A 22,148-nucleotide genomic window follows, 5' to 3' on the forward strand; every position below is an offset into this window, starting at 1 on the left:
ACACTTTTACGGTAAATTTTAATGTGTATTCCGAAGCGTGTCGTTACCCAAAGAAAACCACTTTTACCCAATTTTTGGTAATTTACCCAGGTTTGGGAAGCACTGCTCTACATTATCAACTACGGCTCTTGGCAAAATGCATGACAACACAATAGTTTCAGTACCACCAAGCTCTTATCATGTGATTGACAACTGTCGGCTCGCTCTGCATCACGTAATAAGTTGTTACTCAAATGCGTCTTCAACTCTGTTGCAGTAATCCTCAAATACGGCTAGATACTGGGTGAATTGTTCTCAGTTAAGTTATTCTCTGTGAGATTTCTATGTTTTGCACAGTATTTGTGTCATGTAAGATTAATATGCCCCGCCTGTAATTGTGTGAATAGTCCGGATGACTTCTGTTATGTATGTGAAGAAGTCACATTAGCTTTAAGAAAGCATCCCTTAACTCGAGCCATAGAAAAGCTTACTTCTTGTACTTTGGGTGTAAAGTAGACGATCAGGACAAAAACTTGGCTCCACACATATGCTGCACTACCTGTTCATCAAAACTCGACACATGGGTGAATCAGGGGCATTTTATGCCTTTCGCAGTGCCCACGATATGGTGGGAGCCAAAAAATCATGTCACAGACCGTTACTTCTGTATGGTGCCTCCTATTAGAAAAGGGATGCCAATGAAGAAAATTGAACATTGACGCACCAAAATATACCATCTGCAATTCGTCTTGTGCCTCACAGTAAAGTATTACCTATTCCTGAACCACCTGGCTGTTTTTCTGCATGCTCTGATGAAGATGACGACACTGATGAACATAAACTTCATATAAACGAAGAAATACAGCAGCCATCTACGTCAAGGGATCCACCATTTTGTCCAAACTTTTATCCTTTTGAACTACATACAATCACAGAAAGTGAGCTTAATGACTTCAACAGGGATCTCAAACTGCCGAAGCATAAGGCAGAGCTTTTGGCCTCAAGGCTACAACAGTGGAATCTTCTAGATCATTCTGTGAAAGTTACAACATTGTGAACTCGCTGTTTGTAAGGATGTTGATGGTCGGTCTAATGGCAGCATTGAACATGAGGCACGTTCCCAAAGAATGGAGACTATTTATAGATGCTTCTAAGGTTAGCCTTAAGGCTGTGTTATTACATAATGGAAATATGCTGCCTTCAATACCTTTTCCATATGCCTTTCACAAAATGGAAACATACACAATCATGGAGAACATCCTCTTAGGTGTACACTATCAGAAGTACGAGTGACAGATATTGGTGATTTAAAGGTAATCGCCATGTTATTAGGACTACAAAAGGGCTACACTAAGTATTGTTGCTTTCCCTGTGAGTGGGATAGTCGTGCCAAAGATATGCACTATGAGAAGAGGAGTTGGTCTCGACAAAAATCATTAACACCTGGAATGAAGAACTTAGCATTTGAACCTCTGGTAGATCCAAATAAAGTTTTGCTTCCACCACTCCACATCAAACTGGAGCTCATGAAAAATTTTGTGAAGGCTTTGGAAATGAACGGTCCTGCATTCACATACTTGCAAGAGAAATTCCCAACTTATTACAGAGAAGATCAAGGCAGGTGTTTTCATTGATCCTCAAATAAAGCAACTTTTCAAAGAAGAACAGTTCGAATGTAGTAGTAGTAGTGGTAGTGGCATGTGATGCAAGAAAGCAAGTGTATGAGCTTATGCAGCATCAGCCAATAAAAAAAAAAAAAAAAAAAAATCGCACCATTCCCTCCAAATGCCTGTCCAGTTCCTCCTTAAATTTATCTAACCTATCAACTTCCACAACAACAGATGGAAGTTTGTTCCAGCAATTAACCACCCGCTGGCTAAAGGCAAATTTCCGCACATCTATTCTACATCTGTTCTTTCTTAATTTGAATTTATGCCCCCTTAGGTTCGTAATCTGAACAAGTGGCAGGATCCCATCAGAATTCAGCGTGCTCAATCCATTCAAGGCCTTATACACCTCAGTCAGATCACCGCGCAGGTGCCTAGTTTCCAGCCACTGCAATTTGCAGAACTTAAGCCTCTCTTGATAAGAGGATCCCTTCATTCCCCTCACCAATCGTGTTGCCTTTCTCTGTACATGCTCAAGCAAATCTACATCCTTCCTAAAATGAGGCCTTCAGACCTGTACACAGTACTCGAGGCGTGGCTTGACCATTGCCTTATACAGAGGGACAATCACCTCCTTTTCCCTGCTAGCAAAATTCCTATATATCAGCTAGCCGAGTGGGTAAAGTACCTGCCTGGCAACCCAAAGGTCGCGGGTTCGATTCCCGCCTCGGGCTTGGATCAAAGTACTGCAAAAACCTTGGGAGGTGCAATATGGCCACAGAAGCCGATGCGCCAACAACTACCAAAATCAAAAAAAAAATCCTATATATCATTGACAAAACCCCATGACCTGGCCTGGCAACCTGTCTGCATTGCTCAGAAAACTTCATATCTGACTGTACAATTACTCCCAGGTCTTTTTCATTTTCTACCGTGCTTAAGTGTAGTACCACACAGTTGGTACGTTTCTCTGGGGTTACTTTTACCCTTATGCAGTACTTTGCATTTGTCATGGTTAAACTTCAGTTGCCACTTCTTAGCCCATCTGCCCAAATTATCTAGATCCTGTTGCAGTAGCACACTGCCATTACTGTCATTAACAACCCTGCCAACCTTTGTATCATCTGCAAACTTCCACACTAAGCCTAATATACCTTCATCAATATCATTGATAAATATACAAAACAGAGGACCCAACACCAAACCCTGTGGGACTCCACTAATAACATTAATCCACGAAGAGCAGCACCCATTAATTACCACCCTCTGTCTTCTTCCACTCAACCATCCTTTTATCCATTGTAGCAACTTACCCTTAATACCATTCTGCTCCAATTTGTACAATAGTCTTCCATGTACAAGTGTCAAAAGCTTTCCTGAAATCCAAATATATGATATCAAAATCATTTTTTACATCCAGTTCCTTTGTAACCACATCATAATATCTTATCAAATTTGTCAGACAAGACTTTCCCTTAACAAATCCATGCTCTGTCTGAATTATTGCTGCAGTCTTGTGTAGATGATCCTGCAATGCATCTTTAACCAGTGACTCCATTATTTTACCTGGAACAGAAGTTGAACTAACTGGTCTGTAATTACTCGTGTCACCCTTCGATCCCCCTTTGTGAATTGGGGATACATTTGCACTTCTCTAGTCCATGGGGACCTCCCCTGATTCCAAGGATGCTCTCATAATTATGGCTAAGGGTTTGCTTAGTTGCTTTGCCGCCTCCTTTAATATAACTGGATAGATCCCATCCACCCCAGGTGCCTTTCTTATGTTTAATTTCAACAATTTCTCCTCCACTTTGCTCTCAGTTATTACAAAATCATTAAGCACCCTGCTACAATTTGATAACATTCTACCATTTTCAAACCTTAATAACTCCTCATGTGTGAATGTAGATGCAAAATACTCATTCAGTTTGTTTGCTATCTGTACAGGATCATCAACAGTCGAACCATCGATATCAAGTGGACCAATCAGATTCATCCCCTTCCTTTTAGAGTTTATATAAGTAAAGAAATCCTTGCTGTTTTTCTTAGCATCTTTTGTCAAAGATTTCTCGTAATCTGCCCAACCTCCTTTGTGACCTGATTACAGTTAGTTAGTTAGTTAGTTATTTGGTTTTTAGGAGCATTAGCAACTAAGGCCATATTGCTCCGTGAATATGCGGTGGTCATTTCTGACCTTTCCGCATCCTCCGTATTTGGTGGTGACGGGCTCGAACCCCGGTCTAATCAAGAAGCGTGTGCTACGCACTGCTGCTCCTTCCCACCTGGCTACGGAGGCGCCTCCTGATTACAGACTAGCTTATATCTGCCATAGGTTTCTGAGTCGCTTGATAATTTATATGCATCCCATGCATTTTTCTTCTCTGTCACAAGTATCATTAGTTCATTTGATAACCATTTAGGCCATCGTCAGTAATGTCATTGACGATGCATTAATTGCACTCACACCTGGATTTCTTCCTGCCAAGCTGTGGGGTGCCATCAGCGACGAACATGGTGAGCAATTCCATCAAGACATCGCGGCAATGAAACAGAGATACAAAAGCAATCGGAGTGCCACCATGTTAGCCGATTATTGTTTGATGGTGAAAAGGGATGTTTTTGAAGCTGAATACAAGCGAAAGGTGAAAAAGGTCGATGGTTGATGCATGTATGTTCATAGCTAATGCCATATAAATAAAAACTTACTTGTATAAATATAAAAAAATACTTTTTTTCAAAAACAAGAATCAATCTTTCATTTTAAGCACTATTTCCATGTTTAGCCCAAAATCAGTAAAGTAAACTTACTTTCATGCCTATAATAAGATATGATCCAAAATTTGTTGTTCAGTGTAATATTTTTTGTGGTTATAGTAAAGTGTTTGTTTTTTCTTTTATTTAAAGTTTTATTTCATGTGGTTCTCTTTCTGTTCTACAAGGCAGTCAGGTATGGGAGACTGTAGCTCATGCTCTGAAATGTAAAAAAGTTGCAAGAAAAAAGAAGATATGTAATGACCACTTTCGAACTCCACAGGTGGAAATTTTAAAAGGCAATACTGGTTATGTTATCCATGTAGACAATAATATAAAGTAAGTACCTTTTAATGTTATGAAAAATACAAAATAGTACAGATAAAGGCAATGATATCAAAGAGAAACAAGTATTAAACTAAAATAATTATTTGATGAAGTAATTGTTTCTCCATCATCCAATATTTCCCATGTCAGATGTGCTCATTAGCTCATTTGGAATTGCTACAAAATAATATGACAAAGAGAATATTGGGGTTTTTTTTTTTTTTCTTTTTTCATTCAAGCTGGGATCTGTCAAATATGTTATTCCATTTCAGAAATGTTTGTTTTTTCTTATATTTTCTCCAGTTAAAAGTCACTGGTTAGATAATATAAGAAAAAAACCCATGATGTGGATTAGACAAATGATAGTGAAGGGTGGAGGAGACTTTTTACCCACATCATTTGTTCAAGCTACCTCCTTTAGTTCTGCCACCTTCAGAAATACCAGGTGGAAGTTTTTCTATACAGTCAATTATTCTTTAGCCGATAGTTAATTTTCTAAAAAAACCCAATAAGTAGAAGGCACAGAATACGATAAGAGCAGTAGTAAAATAGAGCTTGGTCTGTGCTTGTTAAAAGGAGATGCTGTTTTTAGAGGGATGGGATACACTTAAATAGAAGAGATGCAAGAATATTTTGCTAATGCTATTGAGGCAGTGTTAAGTTAGAAAACTGCTAGTTTGGGGGGGATACATAGACTAATAGGTTAACAGCTATGAGCAGAGGTAAAATTGATTGATTCTTGCACTGCTTCTGCTGGAATATTGCATCAGACTGGAAAAGAAGTGGGCATGGAATTATCAGGCTTATTGGGGGTATTCATGGGAAAAGCACATTTTGGGCTATGTTAAGGTTTGTTTTTTTTTTTTTTAGGAGGATTAGCAACTAAGGCCATATTGCTCCGGGGATATGCAGTGTTCTTTCCCTGGCCTTTCCGCATCCTCTGTATTTGGTGGTCACAGGCTCGAACTCCGGTCTAATCAAGAAGCATGTGCTACGCACTGCTACTCCAGCCCACCTGGCTATGGAGGCGCTTCTGTGTTAAGGTTACTAAGAGCAAAATCCAGCATACATATATATGCTTATAAATTAACGCTAGGAATCATTTGAATGAGCTTTCATCCTAGTTGCCACCCAGGTTTTTGCCCATATGCGACTAGTTCTCATTTGTGCATGGATCAAACCACTTTCAGTAGGTTAATAATATAAAATATAAGCACAAAGACCCCAATGGTCAACTCAAATAACATTTAATAAAACAATTAGAGATTAATAACAATGACCATTTGGCCTTGCAGCATCGTCCCCCCCCCCCCACCACGAGGAGATAGTTGCCCTTTCCAGCATTATATTGTATCTCTTTAGAAAAAACATATTTTTTATAAAATCAGCAAACATGCTGAAAAATACCTGGGTATTAAACAACTCCACTGATGTGTACTGAGAGAGAGAGAGAGAGAGAGAGCGCGAGCATCCTCACTCCAACTTCATTCAAATATTCCGATATAGTGGACAGACAAGCCAGCACAGTGTAAGGCCCATTTCCAGCTCTCCACAAGGACTCATTTTGAAGGTAGCTAACCACTGCGATGCAACCTCAAGCCATGTCCAATCAGAAAACAGCAGGTTGCCAAGCCAAACTGGAGCCATGATCTTTGCCAGCTTTCAGTCTGCACGAAGGAAATAAAGGAGTACAAATGAGTTCTTTCTCATAATTGGTCCACTGCAGTTGCCAGATGGTCTCCAACTCATCATTGACTTGCCTCTGCTCTGATGGAATATCCAAGCTAAACCTACCTGCTCAACTGGGCATGATTGGATGCAGAACACCTGTCAGAGAATTCCTTTCTCAGGGAAGCTTTGGCCACCCTGACCTAGGAGTCATTTGTCCAGCTTAAATTATGGCCTCCTCCACTTCTGTCCAAATAGCACTATTTCATGTTGTTAATATTTCTTTAACCAGAGTTGGTCAATTTATTACAACATGTCAACTTTAACAGATAACAATATATAGCAATGACTTTTAGCCTCTGGGGTTAGGTTCTGTACTATTGAACTTGTGCTTGTTTGAGACCATAAAAAATTGACTTTGAAGTGTGTAGTTCATGGCTTTTAAAGAGAGCAGAAGGTACACAAAATCTAGATTCTGCAGAAGAGATTGTGCTTAGCAGCGATGAAGAGGAAGAAAATTAAATGAACATATATTATCTGACATAAGTATCACAGTTTGTAAGGCAAGATGTTGTTCACTTATTGCTATTTAAGTTACTACTATTTTAAAAATAAACTTAAAATATTAAGTTATTATTATTATAAAAATTAAGTTTCCGATAGTTAAAAAAAATGGTGTATTTTTATCTTTTGGAATGTAACCCCCCCCCCCTTTGTACTGGTTCTTAGTCCCATATAACACGGTTTCACATTACATGAGATTTTGTAGGAACCAAACTACCGTGTTATACGAGGGTTACTTGTATATGTAGAAATATGTGCGCGTGTAATTTTGAAATTTTGATATTTCTTGCCCTTCATGGTTTTCAAACTGGAAAATGGAAGTAACAAATGGTATATAATATATATTTATTTATTTTATTGTTTTTTTTTTTTAATATTTATATACTTAATATGTAAGCAGGCATATTTTGAAATTTCGTGCGGTTAATGATTTTATAAACTTGAAAATTGAAGTGACTAGTAGTATTTATATACAGGGTGTTTCTATTAAAAGGTACTGAGTCTGTTTTGCTTAATTTTGGGTTTAAGATATTTTTTGTTTTATTTGGGCTGAAATTTTTGAATTTCATGTTATGGTTATTATTAGAAGTAACAGAAGTATTATTATGATGGTTATTAGAAGTAGTATTATTATTTATAAATTAACATTTTGCCTGAAAGACTGCTTTTTTCTCAATGGGAACATTGTTCCCTCTCGTTTTAATCCAAAAACATCTGATGTATTTCTGAAACAAATGTAAGCTGATTTTATTTGAATACGGACATTAAAAAAAAAATCATACAACTTTTTTTTTTTTTTTTTCTTTTTTCCTCTTTGGTATATGCATTTAGCTGTGTAGATTGTAGCTGGCTATAAAAATGCAATTTATATTACATCTCTTGCAACCATTGTGTTATTATTTTTTCTTGAAATAAAAAATCTGTTTATGTTCATTTCAGAAGTACACTGATGACATATTTAGAGTAAATTGAGAACAGGGAACAACTTTCCCATTGAGAGAAAAGCAGTTGATTAGTCAAAATTTTAATTTAGAAATTTTAAAAAATCTAAATGGTAATACTTACTCCACCTTTTACTTCAAACTCAAAAATTTCAACCAAACATGACACAAAACATTCAGACAATAGCCTAAACCTAAAAATAAATGTGTGTGTGTGTGTAGTAAAATGAATAAATTATGAACACAAATATTTTTAAATAAATAAATATTTATATGAAGTTTGATTTCAGATATTCATATGACATTACCAAATGTATGTTCAGTGCTGGAAACATTACAGAAAAGTTAAGAATATCTAAATTCAGCTGTGAAGGAGAAACTGTAGTTGATTTGTATGCAGGTAAGTCTTTTATTACAGTAAAATATTCTAGATTCATTACTTATATTGCTGTTGTTTTTAGAACAGTGGTGGATTTATCACTAGGTACAAAGGTAAAAACCAAGTGCTCCCAATTAAGTTAGGGCCTTAAATTCTAAATTAAAAATGTACATCAATCGCTGTCAGAGAAGTCCGCAACTCATCACAAGCTCTTATATGCAACAGTTAATAATGGACAATGTTTTTTTTGTCTTACCATGCAGACTCCATCTCAAATAATGTGTGCCAATGTCCACAAATAACCCTGTATCTTATAATGAAATAATTACTTTGTTTTGAAATTCTTATGCCTTTGTCCCTGTTATGATATAAAATGTTCCTTTTTTTTCTTTTTTTTTTTTACATAAAAAATATTTTTTGGATATTGGTCACACCCTGATAAGCACTGATGCTTTCCTACTGGTTCCACTAATTTAATGTTGGCAGCAGTAACTTTTGATTCCTCACCTATTATTATGTATGACTTGGCAAACAAATGGCTCAGTGACTCTGACAAACAAATTCACAGGAAATCTGTTACAAGCAAATTGCTTTGTCATTACATTACAGCTGGTCTAATGGAAGAGTCCAGTAGCAAATAATAAGTCACACCAATTATGTGGCTCTAAAGTAACCTTCATTTGAGTCATTTTGAAGTAATATTGCTCCATTGGGAGGACTGCTTAATAGTAGAAATACTTTATTGAATTTAATGGCCAAATTCTTCTCTTCCAGTATTGGAGATGATATACAGAGGTCCCTTTTTGGGGAACTGACAAATGCACAAGTGAATTTGATATTTAACAAATTATTCAAGTCCTGCTTGGCATTTTAACAATTACTCATAGCAGTACTGGGTGTTAGAGAATATTCAGCTGGGTGGGAGGAAATGGAATGTAGATCTCTGTTTGGTGAGGCTTTGGAAGTGTTTTGACAGCCAATTTTAATAAATTGCAGTGCAGTGCCATTGTTATAAGAACAGTAGCTTTCTTAACACAGTCATGATCAGTTTATATCTAATCATTGATGGAGTAATTTGTACATATTGTTATTCCTGATCTTAATGTAAGAAATTCTGACATTCCATGGAAGAACTTTCTTGTCCTAACTTGTAGTTTTAGCCAACAGGATTTAAACTCTAGTAAATGTAATGGTCTTAATGCTAACAACAGAATAAACCATTACTCTGCCATGTATTTAAAAGGACACACACACACACACACACAGTCATGACAGCCTGTTTGATTTTGTATTGTATAAACTCATAACTACCAAGGCTTCAGTATAAAATACAAAGTTTATAGAAAGAAAAAAGAAAGAGTTTAAGAAGCATGAGATTGAGGCTGTCTGAAATAGAAGAGTTCAAACTGTAACAGTCTCACAATGTTATGGCAGCCTGTTTTGAGATCTCTTGATCCCTCATCAAATAGCCGATGGTTGCCTTGTGTATATCATGTTATCTTTCAGTAAAATTACTTATTTGAGAGTCTAATTTGTCATGGCATTTCCATTGCAGCATTTTAAAATTAGTGTGCAATACCAAGGCCACTCATGATGAAGCTGAAATCATTGTTCTGAAATTTTTAAAATCATTTCATTTAAATAAATATATGTTCATTCTCAAGGCAGTGCAGGCCAAAAGATCCTGTTGGGCAAAAGAAACACAAAAGTTCTCCTATAATTTTGATAAGTATAATAATGCTATATATCTATTGTGTATAAAAAGTTTATTCACAACAGTATAAAGCTGCAATGGTGGAATGTAGGTCTAATTAAGACAAAAAAAACAGGGTGAGATCTCATGCTCAGGTCACACTTGTATATAATACTGTAATTCACATCTCTGCTAACAGAACTGGCTAAGGTAAAGAAAGCCAACACAAGAACTACAGCAAACTTCCCGGACAAAATGGTTTGCCACTACTGCAGTTTCTCCCTGCATTCTCAGTAAACAGACGGTGCATGTTAGTATTAGCAATGGCCAAATGGTGCAAGGAAGCCTATGGCTTATGCTGCACCAACCAAAAAATTAAGAAAATTAAAAAAAAAATAAATAATAAGAGAAAAGGAAATAGACAACCTATGCATTTCCCTCCTCCTCCTGTAGACTTAATGTCTGACTGCATCATAGCACCAAAGTCCTTTCCTCCACTGTTGGATTTAGTTCAACTTCACCAAGTGTATAAGTTATTTTGGAGTTACTGTTGCCAAGGTGTTAATACCTTATACTTTGCTTATACATTAAATAAGCATAGCTGCCATTTTTTGACCATCCCTGAAGTCTATCTAGGTCACTGAAGAAGCTCTGCTTGGCAGTGATTATTAACTTCTCTACCAATCTTTACATCATCTGCAAATTTAGATATCATGCCTTCTATCCCTTCATCAATGTCAATTTTGAAAATCAAAAGCAACAGTGGTCCTAATACTGATCCTTCTTAGAACCCCACCTCTTACATCAACCCAATCTGAGGAATAGCCATTTATCACAACCCTCTTCCTCCTGCCTTGAAACCTTCCAGCTAGCCATCTAAGGATTTACCCTGTGATTACAACATGTTCCAGTTTATAAAGTAACTGCTATGTGGGACTGAGTCAAATGCTTTGCTGAAATTCAAATAAATAATGTTGAAATTATTCCCTGAATCCAGCTCTTGAGTGACCCTGTCAAAATAGCTAACCAGATTAGTTAAACACGATTTTCCCTTTACAAAACCATGCTGAGTATCCTTCAGAATTCCATTTCTATCTAAGTGATCCTGAATTCCACCCTTGATTTGCCCTACTACTGGAGTTAGATTGACTGGCCGGTAATTTCCCACCTCACTCTTAGAATCGCCTTTATGTACTTATGTACCTTGGAGATACATTGGCTCTTTTCCAATCCAACGGAATAACTACAGAGTCCAGTGATGCTCTCATAATTAGCATCAATGGTTCTTAAGGGAGGCACAAGTGAGTGCCTCCCTTAAGATTATAGGGTATATGCCATCAATCCCAGGAGCCTTACTGGCCTGTAAGCTCAAGTTTTTTTCATTAAATAAGCATGTGAAATTTCAACGTCATTAATTATATATTTTTCAACTTCACTCCCATAATTTCTCATTGATACAAAGGGTTTTTCTTCTGTAAATATCGATGCAATGTAACTGTTAAGTTCATCTGCAACTTCAGCTGGGGTATCTAATACTGTCCAATATCCATTACATAAGAGTCCGATCTGGTTTATCTTTCTCTTCTTTGCACTTATATATGTGAAGAATTCCTTATCCCCACTCTTTGCTGGCAAAGAGTGGGGATAAGGAATTTCTCATAATCTTCCTCTGCAAGCCTAACCTTTTCTGTGGCACTATTACAGATCAATTTGTAGTTGTTATTAGGCTTCAGTACTTTTTATTGCTCTGTAACTTTTCCATGCTGTCTTTTTCTGCTCAAGTAATCTGGCAACTTCCTTATTTATCCAACTTGGAATCTTCCTCGTGGAGTATCTTTTAATAGTATATAATCATTCAAGGCTTCTGTGGTTAATGTTTTAAAGGTATACCATAATTCAATTGTATTCGCTCTTTGTGCGATATCTGTCCATTTACTATAGCCCGTGTGCACCTTAAGGTATCATAATTTCCTTTTCTGAAATTATAACCCACTTCTTTGCCCTTTAACTACTGCTACCACTGTCTTCATTGTCCACTGTAGAACTCTGTGATCAATTCCTGCTACTGGTTCCTGTAATGTCAGCCCTGTTATGTTATTTGGATCGTGGGTGATGATGAAATCTAGAATATTCTTTCCCATAGTACTTTCCCTGACATGTACAAATGGCAATAATCTAGTTGATTTAAAAATTTTGTCCCCCATGTGGAGTTTCCTTCCCAATTGCTCCAATCAATTAGAGGCAAATTAAAATCACCCATAATAAGATATTGATGGTTACTTGTCCATTCCATTTGCATGAAAGGGTCTCATCATAATCTTCACAATCACCTGACCCATATTATCGGTAATGATTAGTGTTTTTGCTATTAAAAAACCATATTACTGATTTCTTAAAGGATAGGTTAGGGGGAAAAGGAAATGGTTTCTTTATTTTTCGTTATATTTCCTAACCTAACCTTAAAGGCTATGTTAGGAAATAATATAAAAAGAAAGATTCTTTATATATATATGTGTATCACAATGCTAATCAATCACTTTCCACTATGTTATCGGCTGTCATTCCTACATGTCAATCAATATATCCTTCTCGACTTATGCTACTGCTACTGAGAATGCAGAGAGAAACTGCAGTAGCGGCAAACCAGTTTGTCTGGTAAACTTCCCGTAGTTTGCCGTGGTTCTCGTGTTATCTTTCTTTACTTTCGCCACAAAACTTTTTTCCTTTTTTTAATGATGTGAATTTGGTCTTCTCGAGGAATTTTTTGGATGGGAAGGCAAAATTTTTGACATCAGCTCTCATATTTCTTCGTATGACATCATTGTTGACATCAGCTCTGTATTTCTTCTTTGTATGAAAGGCCAGAAATTTCAGTCAGGTCATTCATTGGGTAAAAATGAAAGTAGGAAGTTTAAATAAATATCAAAATGCAAAAGATTTCAGTCTAGATTTAATAATACTGTTAAAAATTAAATGACAATCAACATTATCAGGCAGTTAAAAATGAGAGCCACAGTTGCATGCAGAACAACAGAGAAATTATCCCATGTTACCTTCAGGCTTTTTAACACTTTCAATGCTTGCTTTTCTGATTACCTTTTTGACCCAGGATTGAAAACAATGGGATTGAGTCAATATGAATTTGAGAGGGCAAAGACTTGTGCTTACTTCTCATTATGACTGAATTAGTCAGCCAACCAGTGAAGGTTGCTTGACAAAAATATCTAGTTTTTCTGTTGTCAAACTGGAAGAAAAAGTTCAAGGGTAGGATGGTTCCCCCTCCAAGTGGATTAAAAATCCAATGCCACATATTTGCACAAGGAAGCAGTGAACCTGTTAGTAAAACACATTTTAATAAGACATTCTGCAGAGTGATTTGATCGTTCTGCTGTAGGCAGTAAAAAAAGAGCAGACTAGTTTCAATTTGGCTCCTGAAGGGTATTAACATCAGGTTTCTAAAGTAGACAAAATTTTTGTTTAAATTTTCTGGACTTTTTTAATTTTATTTCAGTAATTTTGCCAAATTAATTTCTACAATATTTTGTAAATTTAAACTTTTCCAAAGTTTAAATTAATTCTGTTAAGTTAAATCTTTCTGTTAACTTTGGTAGCTTAAATTTAATTTTACTAGTGGTAAAGTATTGTTGACAGTTTAATTTCTGTAATACTTTGTTAATTTAAATTCTATAATATACTGTAAATTTAGATTTTTTTTTTTTTTTTTTTTTCAAATTTTACCTAAGTGATGGTTGTTACAAGGTTCACTTTCAATACAGAGTCCAAAGACATTGTGACCTAGATAGAAATGTCTGTGGGCATTTTTAGTGTGAGTCATGAGTTCATCGCTTGTATAGCCTGTGGCATATATTCAAAGGTTCGTCTAGTACACAAACCAATCTCAACTGATAATTCTTTTCTTTGCACCCGATGTAAGGAGTGTACCAATCTCAAATTAAAACTTGCCGCATTACTAGAAGAATTTGAGTCACTGAAGAAATGGATGCTTGCCTAGAAACAAATGTAACTGGGAGCGTGTCAGGGACTAGAGTACCTAGTGACCCATCAAATGATTCAGGTCCCAGAATGGAACAGTCAATTTCATTCTGTTCTGATTAAACAAGATTTAGTTTTATTGGGAGATTCTATTGTCAGGGAAATGGGTAGTACTTTTTTTTAATAAAGATAGGTGACCAGAACCAGGGTTTGTTTGCTGGGGGCAACAATTGATATTATCAGCAGATTGTCAGAATTTAAGGTGGGTAACGAGAGCATTATTGTTCATGTGGAGACTAATGATATTAAACAAACGTGGCCTGATGATATGATGGATAAAGATGGGACTGTGCTAAAAAATGCTGTGGGGCTAGGTCAGAGTGTGTATGTGTCTGCAATTCTGTCCAGACACAATAGATTATATGGTGAAATTAACTCTAGACTTGAGAGAGCTTACAAAGCTCTGGGGGGTTATTTTTATCAGTGTGGCCTGCACTTGTAGGTAGGGGGAATTTATTTTGTAGAGATGGTATTCATTTAAACAAAGTTGGTACAAGGATTTTTGCTAGTATCATTTGAGGATACCCTAAGGGATCAGGGGAACTGTTGGTTAGGGATGTAGAAAAAGGGTAATACAGACACATTTATCTGATGATATGAGTCAATTTGATGCTTGCACATATCTCAAGAATTCTTATTTGTAGCTGCAACAACTGATGTTGGCAAGATTTTCTGAGGGTGGCAATGTTTCAAATGAGAAGGAAGATAAAGCTAGAGAAACTAGCCTAAACTTTAAGAGGTGTGTTAAGGTAGTAAACTATAGAAGAAAACAGTCTTAATTGTGTCTACAGTAATGACATGAGTGTATTCAACAAAATGGGTGAATTCGAACTCTTAATTAGACAACTAATGCTGTAACATAATGGGGCTAACCGCAACGTGCTGATACCCAGAAATTGGGGATGACAAGTTCCATTATAAAATGTATAATGTATTTAGAACAAGCAGAAGGGATGGTAGTGTCATGCTTCTTATCAAGAGCACCTTGGGTGCAAAAAGAGCTTTTGCTGAGTCACAAGTTACTTCTGCTAGAAGAGAATCTGTGTGGTATGAGACATTTGGAAGCAAAGGTATAATGAGAGTGGGGTAATCTACAGACAAGAAGATTGGGAAGAGTATAACCAGAACCTTTACATGGAATTGGCAAGCAAGGTGTGAACGTCTTGTTATGGGCGACTTCAATCTGCTCCTAATTGATTGGAATAAGGAGGGAAACTTGCCATGGGGAACAAATTTTTAAATAAACTAGATGATTATTATTTGTACCAACATGTTAGAGAACATACTAGGGGTAAGAATATTCTCAACCTCATCATTACTCATGAATCAGATGACGTCACAGGACTTAAAGTACAGTAAACTGACAGGTAGTGATCTTGCAGTTGTCAGTTGGAAGAAGAAGAAAGATGTTGCAGTAGTTAAAGTATAAAGGCATAGGTTTTAACTTCAGAAAAGGGGACTGGCAGTTTAAGGCACTACATGGCATCTATTAAGTGGATAGGCTGCAGAGGGAGAGCGAATACATTAGAATCATGGAATACCTTCAAAGCAGTAATCACAGAAACCACAAATACATATATACCTGAATAGGTCACACTAATATTACCCATGGTTATCTTTTTACGAGGGGAGATTCATCCTCAGTGTCATCACTGTAACACAGTGCTTTCTGTGAAGCATATCCTTGTGGAATGCACAAAAATTGCAAATTTTGTGCATTCCACAACAGAAGTTTTTGCAACAGAAGACCCTCTAACACTCACTTCGCTTTTGGACAATAAAACATTTTTCATGTTTCAAGCATTTTTACCTTTCTCAAAGTAATGTGTATACCACTTCCTTTAGCTGGTCAAAAACCAGTTTTCTGACTCGCGATCTGTAAAGAAATAGCATACATACTACCACAGGTATGCTGCACTATGGCCATAGATGCCGGTGCTCCAAAAAAATCCCAAAAACAAACAAACGGCATATATACTATTAAGAAAATATAGCATGAGATGGATGCAGGGATTAATGAATGTGGAGTTCACATCAGTCTTTACTGACTAAAGATCCTGTATGCTCAGGAGAGGCTGTGCAAATGAAGCTGAGCCTTATGAATTTAGTGATTTCAAAATTATAGATGACTGTTTATTAGAAAAAGTTTTGAGCCTAAAGGCAAGCAAGCTCCTGTAGTTGATGACATATACCCAGTAATTTTGAGGGAGGTGGCCAGAGAGTGTATTGAAATATTGAGTTTAATTATGAGGGAATCGTTGGACTCTGGAGAGGTTCCTTTTGGATTGGAGAAGTTTAGAAAAATCTTAGAGGCAATGATTAAGAGTACAGTCCAGGGATATTTAGATAGAAATGACACCTTAACAAAACATGTATTTGTTAAGGGAAAATGCTGCACATTTTCAAAATCATGTAGCTAACTTGGTAAGCTATTTTGACACAGCTACTCATGAGCTAGACAGAGGGAACAATATCAACATAGTTTATTTGGATTTTAGCAAGGCATTTGATTCAGCCCATCATGAGAGGTTACTGAATAAGCTGGAACATATTGGGACTACTGGAAAAATTCTAAGGTTGACTGCAGGGTAGCTGCACTGTGGAAGGCAGTGCAGCTATCCTGCAGTCAGATTGGTGTAATGTTCTTCAGATTGGTGTAATGTCAGAAAGTGGGGTTCCCCAAGGAACAGTTCTTGCACCACGGTTGTTTCTGATTTTTATAAACAACATTGCTGAAGGGATAAATGGTATGGTGTGTCAAAATTTTCAGACAACATAAAGGTTGGGATGGTTGTTAATGATCGGTGTCAAGCAGCACTTCTTCAGGATGATCTGAACAGGCTTCAAGAATGGTCAGAAAAGTGGCAGCTAGTTTTACCGCAACAAAATACAAGGTCATACATGTGGGAAATAGCAAACCGAAAATAACTTATACACTTGGTTGGGTTGAAGTAAAAACAAGAGAAGATGAAAGGGATCTGGAAGTTATGATACAGGCAGATATAAAGTTTTGTGAACAGTGTAAACAGGTGGCCAGGAAAGCCTAAGATGCCCTATCGAACAATATCCTGTAGGTCATAATTCCACTGTATAAGGCAATTGTAATACCACATTTGGAATACTGTGTCCAAGTATGGAGGACATCATCTGAAAAAAGACATTGAGCTTCTTGAAATTATCCAAAGACTGGCAATTCACATGGAGAGATCAGCAAAAGGGTGACTATACAAGGAGAGACTGATTGTGTGGACTAGAGCTTGAGCAACTAGAGCTTGGCAACCATCCCAGAGCCTTATAAACCTCCATCAAATCACCACTAAGGGGATTTGATTGAGGTTTATAATATTCTGGGAGGAGTTGATAAATGAATAAAGGTAGAATTTCACTGTTATAAAGAATTTAGAACTAGAGGCCATAAATTCAAATACAGGGGAAGAGGTTTAGACTAGATTGTAGGAAATTGAAGCTGACGGCTTGAAGAAATTCATAGGTTAACTGGATAGTTACCTATGTGAGGCAGGGTGTGTATAATATGTATTTTCTTATCTTCTTTTCTTTTTTTTTTTTTTGCCCATGCAGCAAAATTCTGTGGCTTCCTTGCACTATATAGTGAATCCACAATGAGAATTTAGAATTTTTTGAAAATTCTGAATTCTCATTCAAATTTTTCAAATGTTTTAAAAAAGGTTGTATGAACCAAAGAGTAGGATGATATATATATATATATATATATATATATATATATATATATATATTTTTTTTTTTTTTTTTTTTTTTTTTTTAAATACAGCAGCCTCCTATAAAATGGAAATAATGGAATTATTCTACTAACTCCATTAGGACAGATTGAAATCACTAACACCAGGATATCGCAGCTGTGGATACCAACTGGTCTGTCAGCTGAGCTATCAAATGAATAGTTCATTCTGTAAATCAATCACAGATCTGATGATTAGGTTGTTCAAAAGCTGAAATCCTGTCTACAAGAAGACATTTACAGGAGGGGATGTTGGAAGTTTATCAGGAAGCTAGATGACATTGTGATGGTTGAAGGAAAGTGGCAGTGAAATTGTTTAAGCCGAACATAAAAAAAAAAAAAAAAAAAAAAAAGCACCTGGAGTGGATAGGATCTATCCGAACATATTAAGGGAGGCAGCAAAGGAGGTGAGAAAAACCCTTAGCCATAATTATGAGAGCATCCTTGAATTCAGGCGAAGTCCCTATGGATGGGAGATGTGTGAATGTACTCCCAGTTCATAAAGGAAGATCAAAAGTTGACATGAGTATTACAGACCTGTTAACTTAACATCTGCTCAAGGAAAAATAATGGGGTTATTGGTTAAAGAAGTAATGCAGGACCACCTGAACAGGAATGCAATTATACTGCGGTCACAGCAAGGATTTGTTTAAGTGGTGGTCTTATCTAACCAGTCTGATAGGAACTAAATGCAAAAAAAAAAAAATAAATAATTTTGACTTGGATTTCAGAAAGGCTTTTGATACTGTTGCACATAAAAGACTGCTCTGTATAAGCTGGAGAAAAGTGGCATTACAGGCAAGTTACTGCTGTGGATAAGGAGATGGTTAAATGGAAGAAGACAGAGTGGTTTATCAATAGGCACTGCTCTTCTTGGACTAATGTTATCAGTGGAGTTCCCCAGGGTTCAGTGCTGTGCCCATTGTTGTTTTCAGTATTTATTAATGATATTGATGAAGGTATATCTGGCTTAATATCAAAGTTTGCAGGTGATATAAAGTTTGGCAGGGTGGTTAATGCAGTAATAACAAGGCACATTTATTATAGCCATAGCAGCTTATGCACCATCAAACCCCCATAACAACAACAAAGCAGTAATAATGGTATGCTACTGCAGCAAGATTTAGAAAAATTAGGTCGATGAGCTGAGAAATGGAAGTTGAAATTTAACATTGACAAATGCAAGGTACTGTGTGTGAGTAGCAGTAACCCCAAAGTAGCTTATCAACTGTGTGGTACTACACTCAGGTTAGGGGAAAATGAAAAAGACCTGGGGTAACTGTCAGTCAGATATGAAATTCTCAGAGTAGTGCAGACATGCTACTAGGAGAGCTCATGGGGTTTTGTCAATGATATACAGAAATGTTGCTAGTAGGGATAAGGAGTTGATTATCCCTTTGTACAAGGCCACAGTTAGGCTGCATCTGGAGTATTTTATACAGGTCTGGAGCCTCACTTTAGGAAGGATGTAGATCTGCTGGAACAGGTACAGATAAGGGCAATCAGATTGGTGAAGGGCACAAAAGGGTGGGTGGGTGCTCTTACCTAGAAAGGCTTCAATTCTGCGAACTGCAGCATCTGAAGACTAGGCACCTTAGGGGTGATCTTTTGAGGTGTTTAAGGCCTTGAATGGACTGAGTAAGCTGAATGTGAATGGCATTCTTCCTATTGCTGAGACTACACGCATGATGAGGCATAAATTCATGTTGAGGTTGCAGGATAGATGTGCAGAAGAGTGTTTTCAGCCAGCAAGTGGTTGTAGGAATAGACTTCCATCTATTGTTGTGTAAGTGGAAGGTTTGAATAAATTCAGGGAAGAAGTAGACAAATTCTTGGAGGGTATGGATGTGGTGCCTCTGTAGCCAGGTGGGTAGGAGCAGTAGTGCGTAGCACACGCTTCTTGATTAGACCGGAGTTCGAGCCCATGACCACCAAATATGGAGGATGTGGAAGGTCAGGGAATGACCACCATATATCCCCAGCCCGGATAAAGGGTGAGGGTTGGCATCAGGGAGGGCATTCGGCTGTAAAAATTTCATGCCAAAACAATAAAAACACTGATCCCATATATATATAATGGGAAAAGGTGAGGAGAAAAAAAAACAAAAAACTGGATGGGTGAAGTGTGGGTTTTTTTTTTTTTTTGGCTGATGCTATGTAAGCTTGCTTTTCTTGCATCATTTGCTGCTAATACTACATGTATGTAAATAAAAGTTATTTTGTTTTATATTTAATTATTAGAAACATTTAATATTAACGATTTAAACTTACAGGATTAATTTTGTGCTTTATGAATGACCCTGCTGAATTTAAAAACTTGCTGTGTCAGGCTGAACTTAATTTTGCAGGAGAAGAAAATTTCTTTATTAAATCTCCTAATAACTAATGTCTTTGCATATTGTGATGGAATGATATATAAAACAAGTAGAAAATAGTATTTTTAAATATTTTATTATCCACACACTCGATATATTTTTCATTTAACTTTAACTTTTTTTTGTTAAGCAAAGCAGTTTTTTAATATCATAGAAAGATAAATTTACTATGTAGTTTTGTTTCTGCATTAATAAAAAACAGAAATCAGTATTTTTGATCTTGAACAGATAAGTGTGTGTGTGTCTATATATCTTATTTATGTTCCAAATATAGGTATTGGATATTTCACTTTGCCTTATATTATTCATGCAAAGGCATCAGTGGTTCATGCTTGTGAGTGGAGTCCTCCAGCTCTGGAAGCTTTGGAAAATAATCTAATTTTAAATGGAGTTAAAAATAAATGTGTGATACATGCTGGTGATAACAGAAAGGTATTACTGATCTTCTTTCCCATAAAGGTTCTCTTAGTGTTGAACGGTAATTATTACTTAAAAATTGTTAAGTGTTTATTAAAATCTTTGTATTTAAAATAGTGATATAATAATTTAATGATGATGATAATGAAATAATGATCTTAAAAAGTTAGACAAATAGCATATGAAAAATATTACCATGATCAGATTATATTAGCAAAGCTGAATCATGGATATTATTAAATATTTTTCTTTCTTAATTTATCAACCAAACAATTTACATTTCTGGGAAATGAGCTTTATATTGTAATGAATACCTCAGTTCAAATTAATTCAAAGCAGTTTATACCTTTAAGTGGACCTTACCATGAAACAGGACATAAACAGGACATGTTTGTTTCCAGGACATAATATTACTTAAATAACAAAAAATACCTTGTTACTTATGTTAATTAATTTACATAGACATATATTTTTTAAACATTTGAATTATAATAAAATCCTGTCCTCTGCATCTTTCCTGTAGATGCAGAGGAATTTTTAAAAATTGTGCAATGGTCTGGGATAGCCCTGTAGTACAACCTGTATTAAAAATGTCGTCAAGATTTTAAGTGCTTAACACAGTTTTCCAAGAGGTTTTCAGCTGCAGAACCATCAGAATCCTGTTTGTCTCTGAAGTTTTTTGTAAACAGTATCATGCCCCAACTTCCATCTTGTCAGCTATCTGTCCATCACCTTAAACTCTTCATATAGTTTTTCAGGAAAATCATTAGCTTTTTGAAGAAGAATGCTACGATTGTTTGGTGCATTAAATGAGCTGGCCTGTTTGAATCAAACTAACAGAGCTTCATCTACTGTTTGGCATTTCCCTTCATGCTTCCTTTTTTGGGTTTCACTAATCACATTGGTGTTTAATGTGTGACATGATTTTAATAATTTTGATAAAGATGACTGAGGCACTCCTATTTTTTTTTTTTTTTTTTTTTACTGCTACTTCCCTTTGAGACACGTTGCTTTTTAGATATAGGAATGAAGAGCAGATTCTGAAGATTTATTTACAGTGTTTTTTATATGACTGAAGATTTCAGTGAAGGGGAAAAAATTTCGGCATAATAACGTAAAAACACAGAATTCCAGCTATCGGTATTATTGCAAATGCGATACGATCAAGTTTATTACCCATTTATAACAGATTGTACAAACAAAAAAAAATCCCAATAAACCAAAACCTGCAAATTGTTTTATGGTTGTGACCTCTAAATATATCACAGAGGCATTCAAATTGATTGGCCATATTTTAAAATTGGTAAATGGGACAACTTGAAACGAAATGTGTAGTATAGCATTTTTTCCTTCAAAAAGTAAAATAAAAATATAAAATTACAATTAAAATACATTTTTTTATCAATCAGTCATAGTATTTATTTGTTATATGATTGTGTTAATATGTATTTGTCCTATATAAACTATAATATTATTTATAACAGTTACAGTAGACTGTCGAAATAACGGCCCATTGAGATCGGATGTACACATACAGTACAGATGTCTTGCAGTGCTGAAAAAAGAAAACAGTCACGTGGTTACTGTATTTGTTTACATTCACCATTTTCAAAGTGAATTCTGTACTGATATCACAA

At 36.1% G+C, this 22,148-nt stretch overlaps 1 protein-coding gene across 1 annotated transcript in view; it reads left to right on the forward strand.

Annotated features, from left to right (window-relative positions):
• The window catches only part of LOC150079017 (tRNA wybutosine-synthesizing protein 2 homolog), a 53,187-nt gene that overhangs the window by 25,493 nt on the left and 5,546 nt on the right, over nt 1-22,148 (forward strand). The window contains exons 3-5 of the mRNA XM_090382778.1: nt 4,526-4,676; nt 8,128-8,237; nt 20,369-20,526. Coding sequence (XP_090238904.1) covers nt 4,526-4,676; nt 8,128-8,237; nt 20,369-20,526 — 419 coding nt within the window. The remainder of the gene's footprint in view (nt 1-4,525; nt 4,677-8,127; nt 8,238-20,368; nt 20,527-22,148) is intronic.

This window comes from Mastigoproctus giganteus, chromosome 10 (genome assembly GCF_048544385.1).
Source record: "Mastigoproctus giganteus isolate SK-2022 chromosome 10, ASM4854438v1, whole genome shotgun sequence".
NCBI lineage: Eukaryota > Metazoa > Arthropoda > Arachnida > Uropygi > Thelyphonidae > Mastigoproctus > Mastigoproctus giganteus.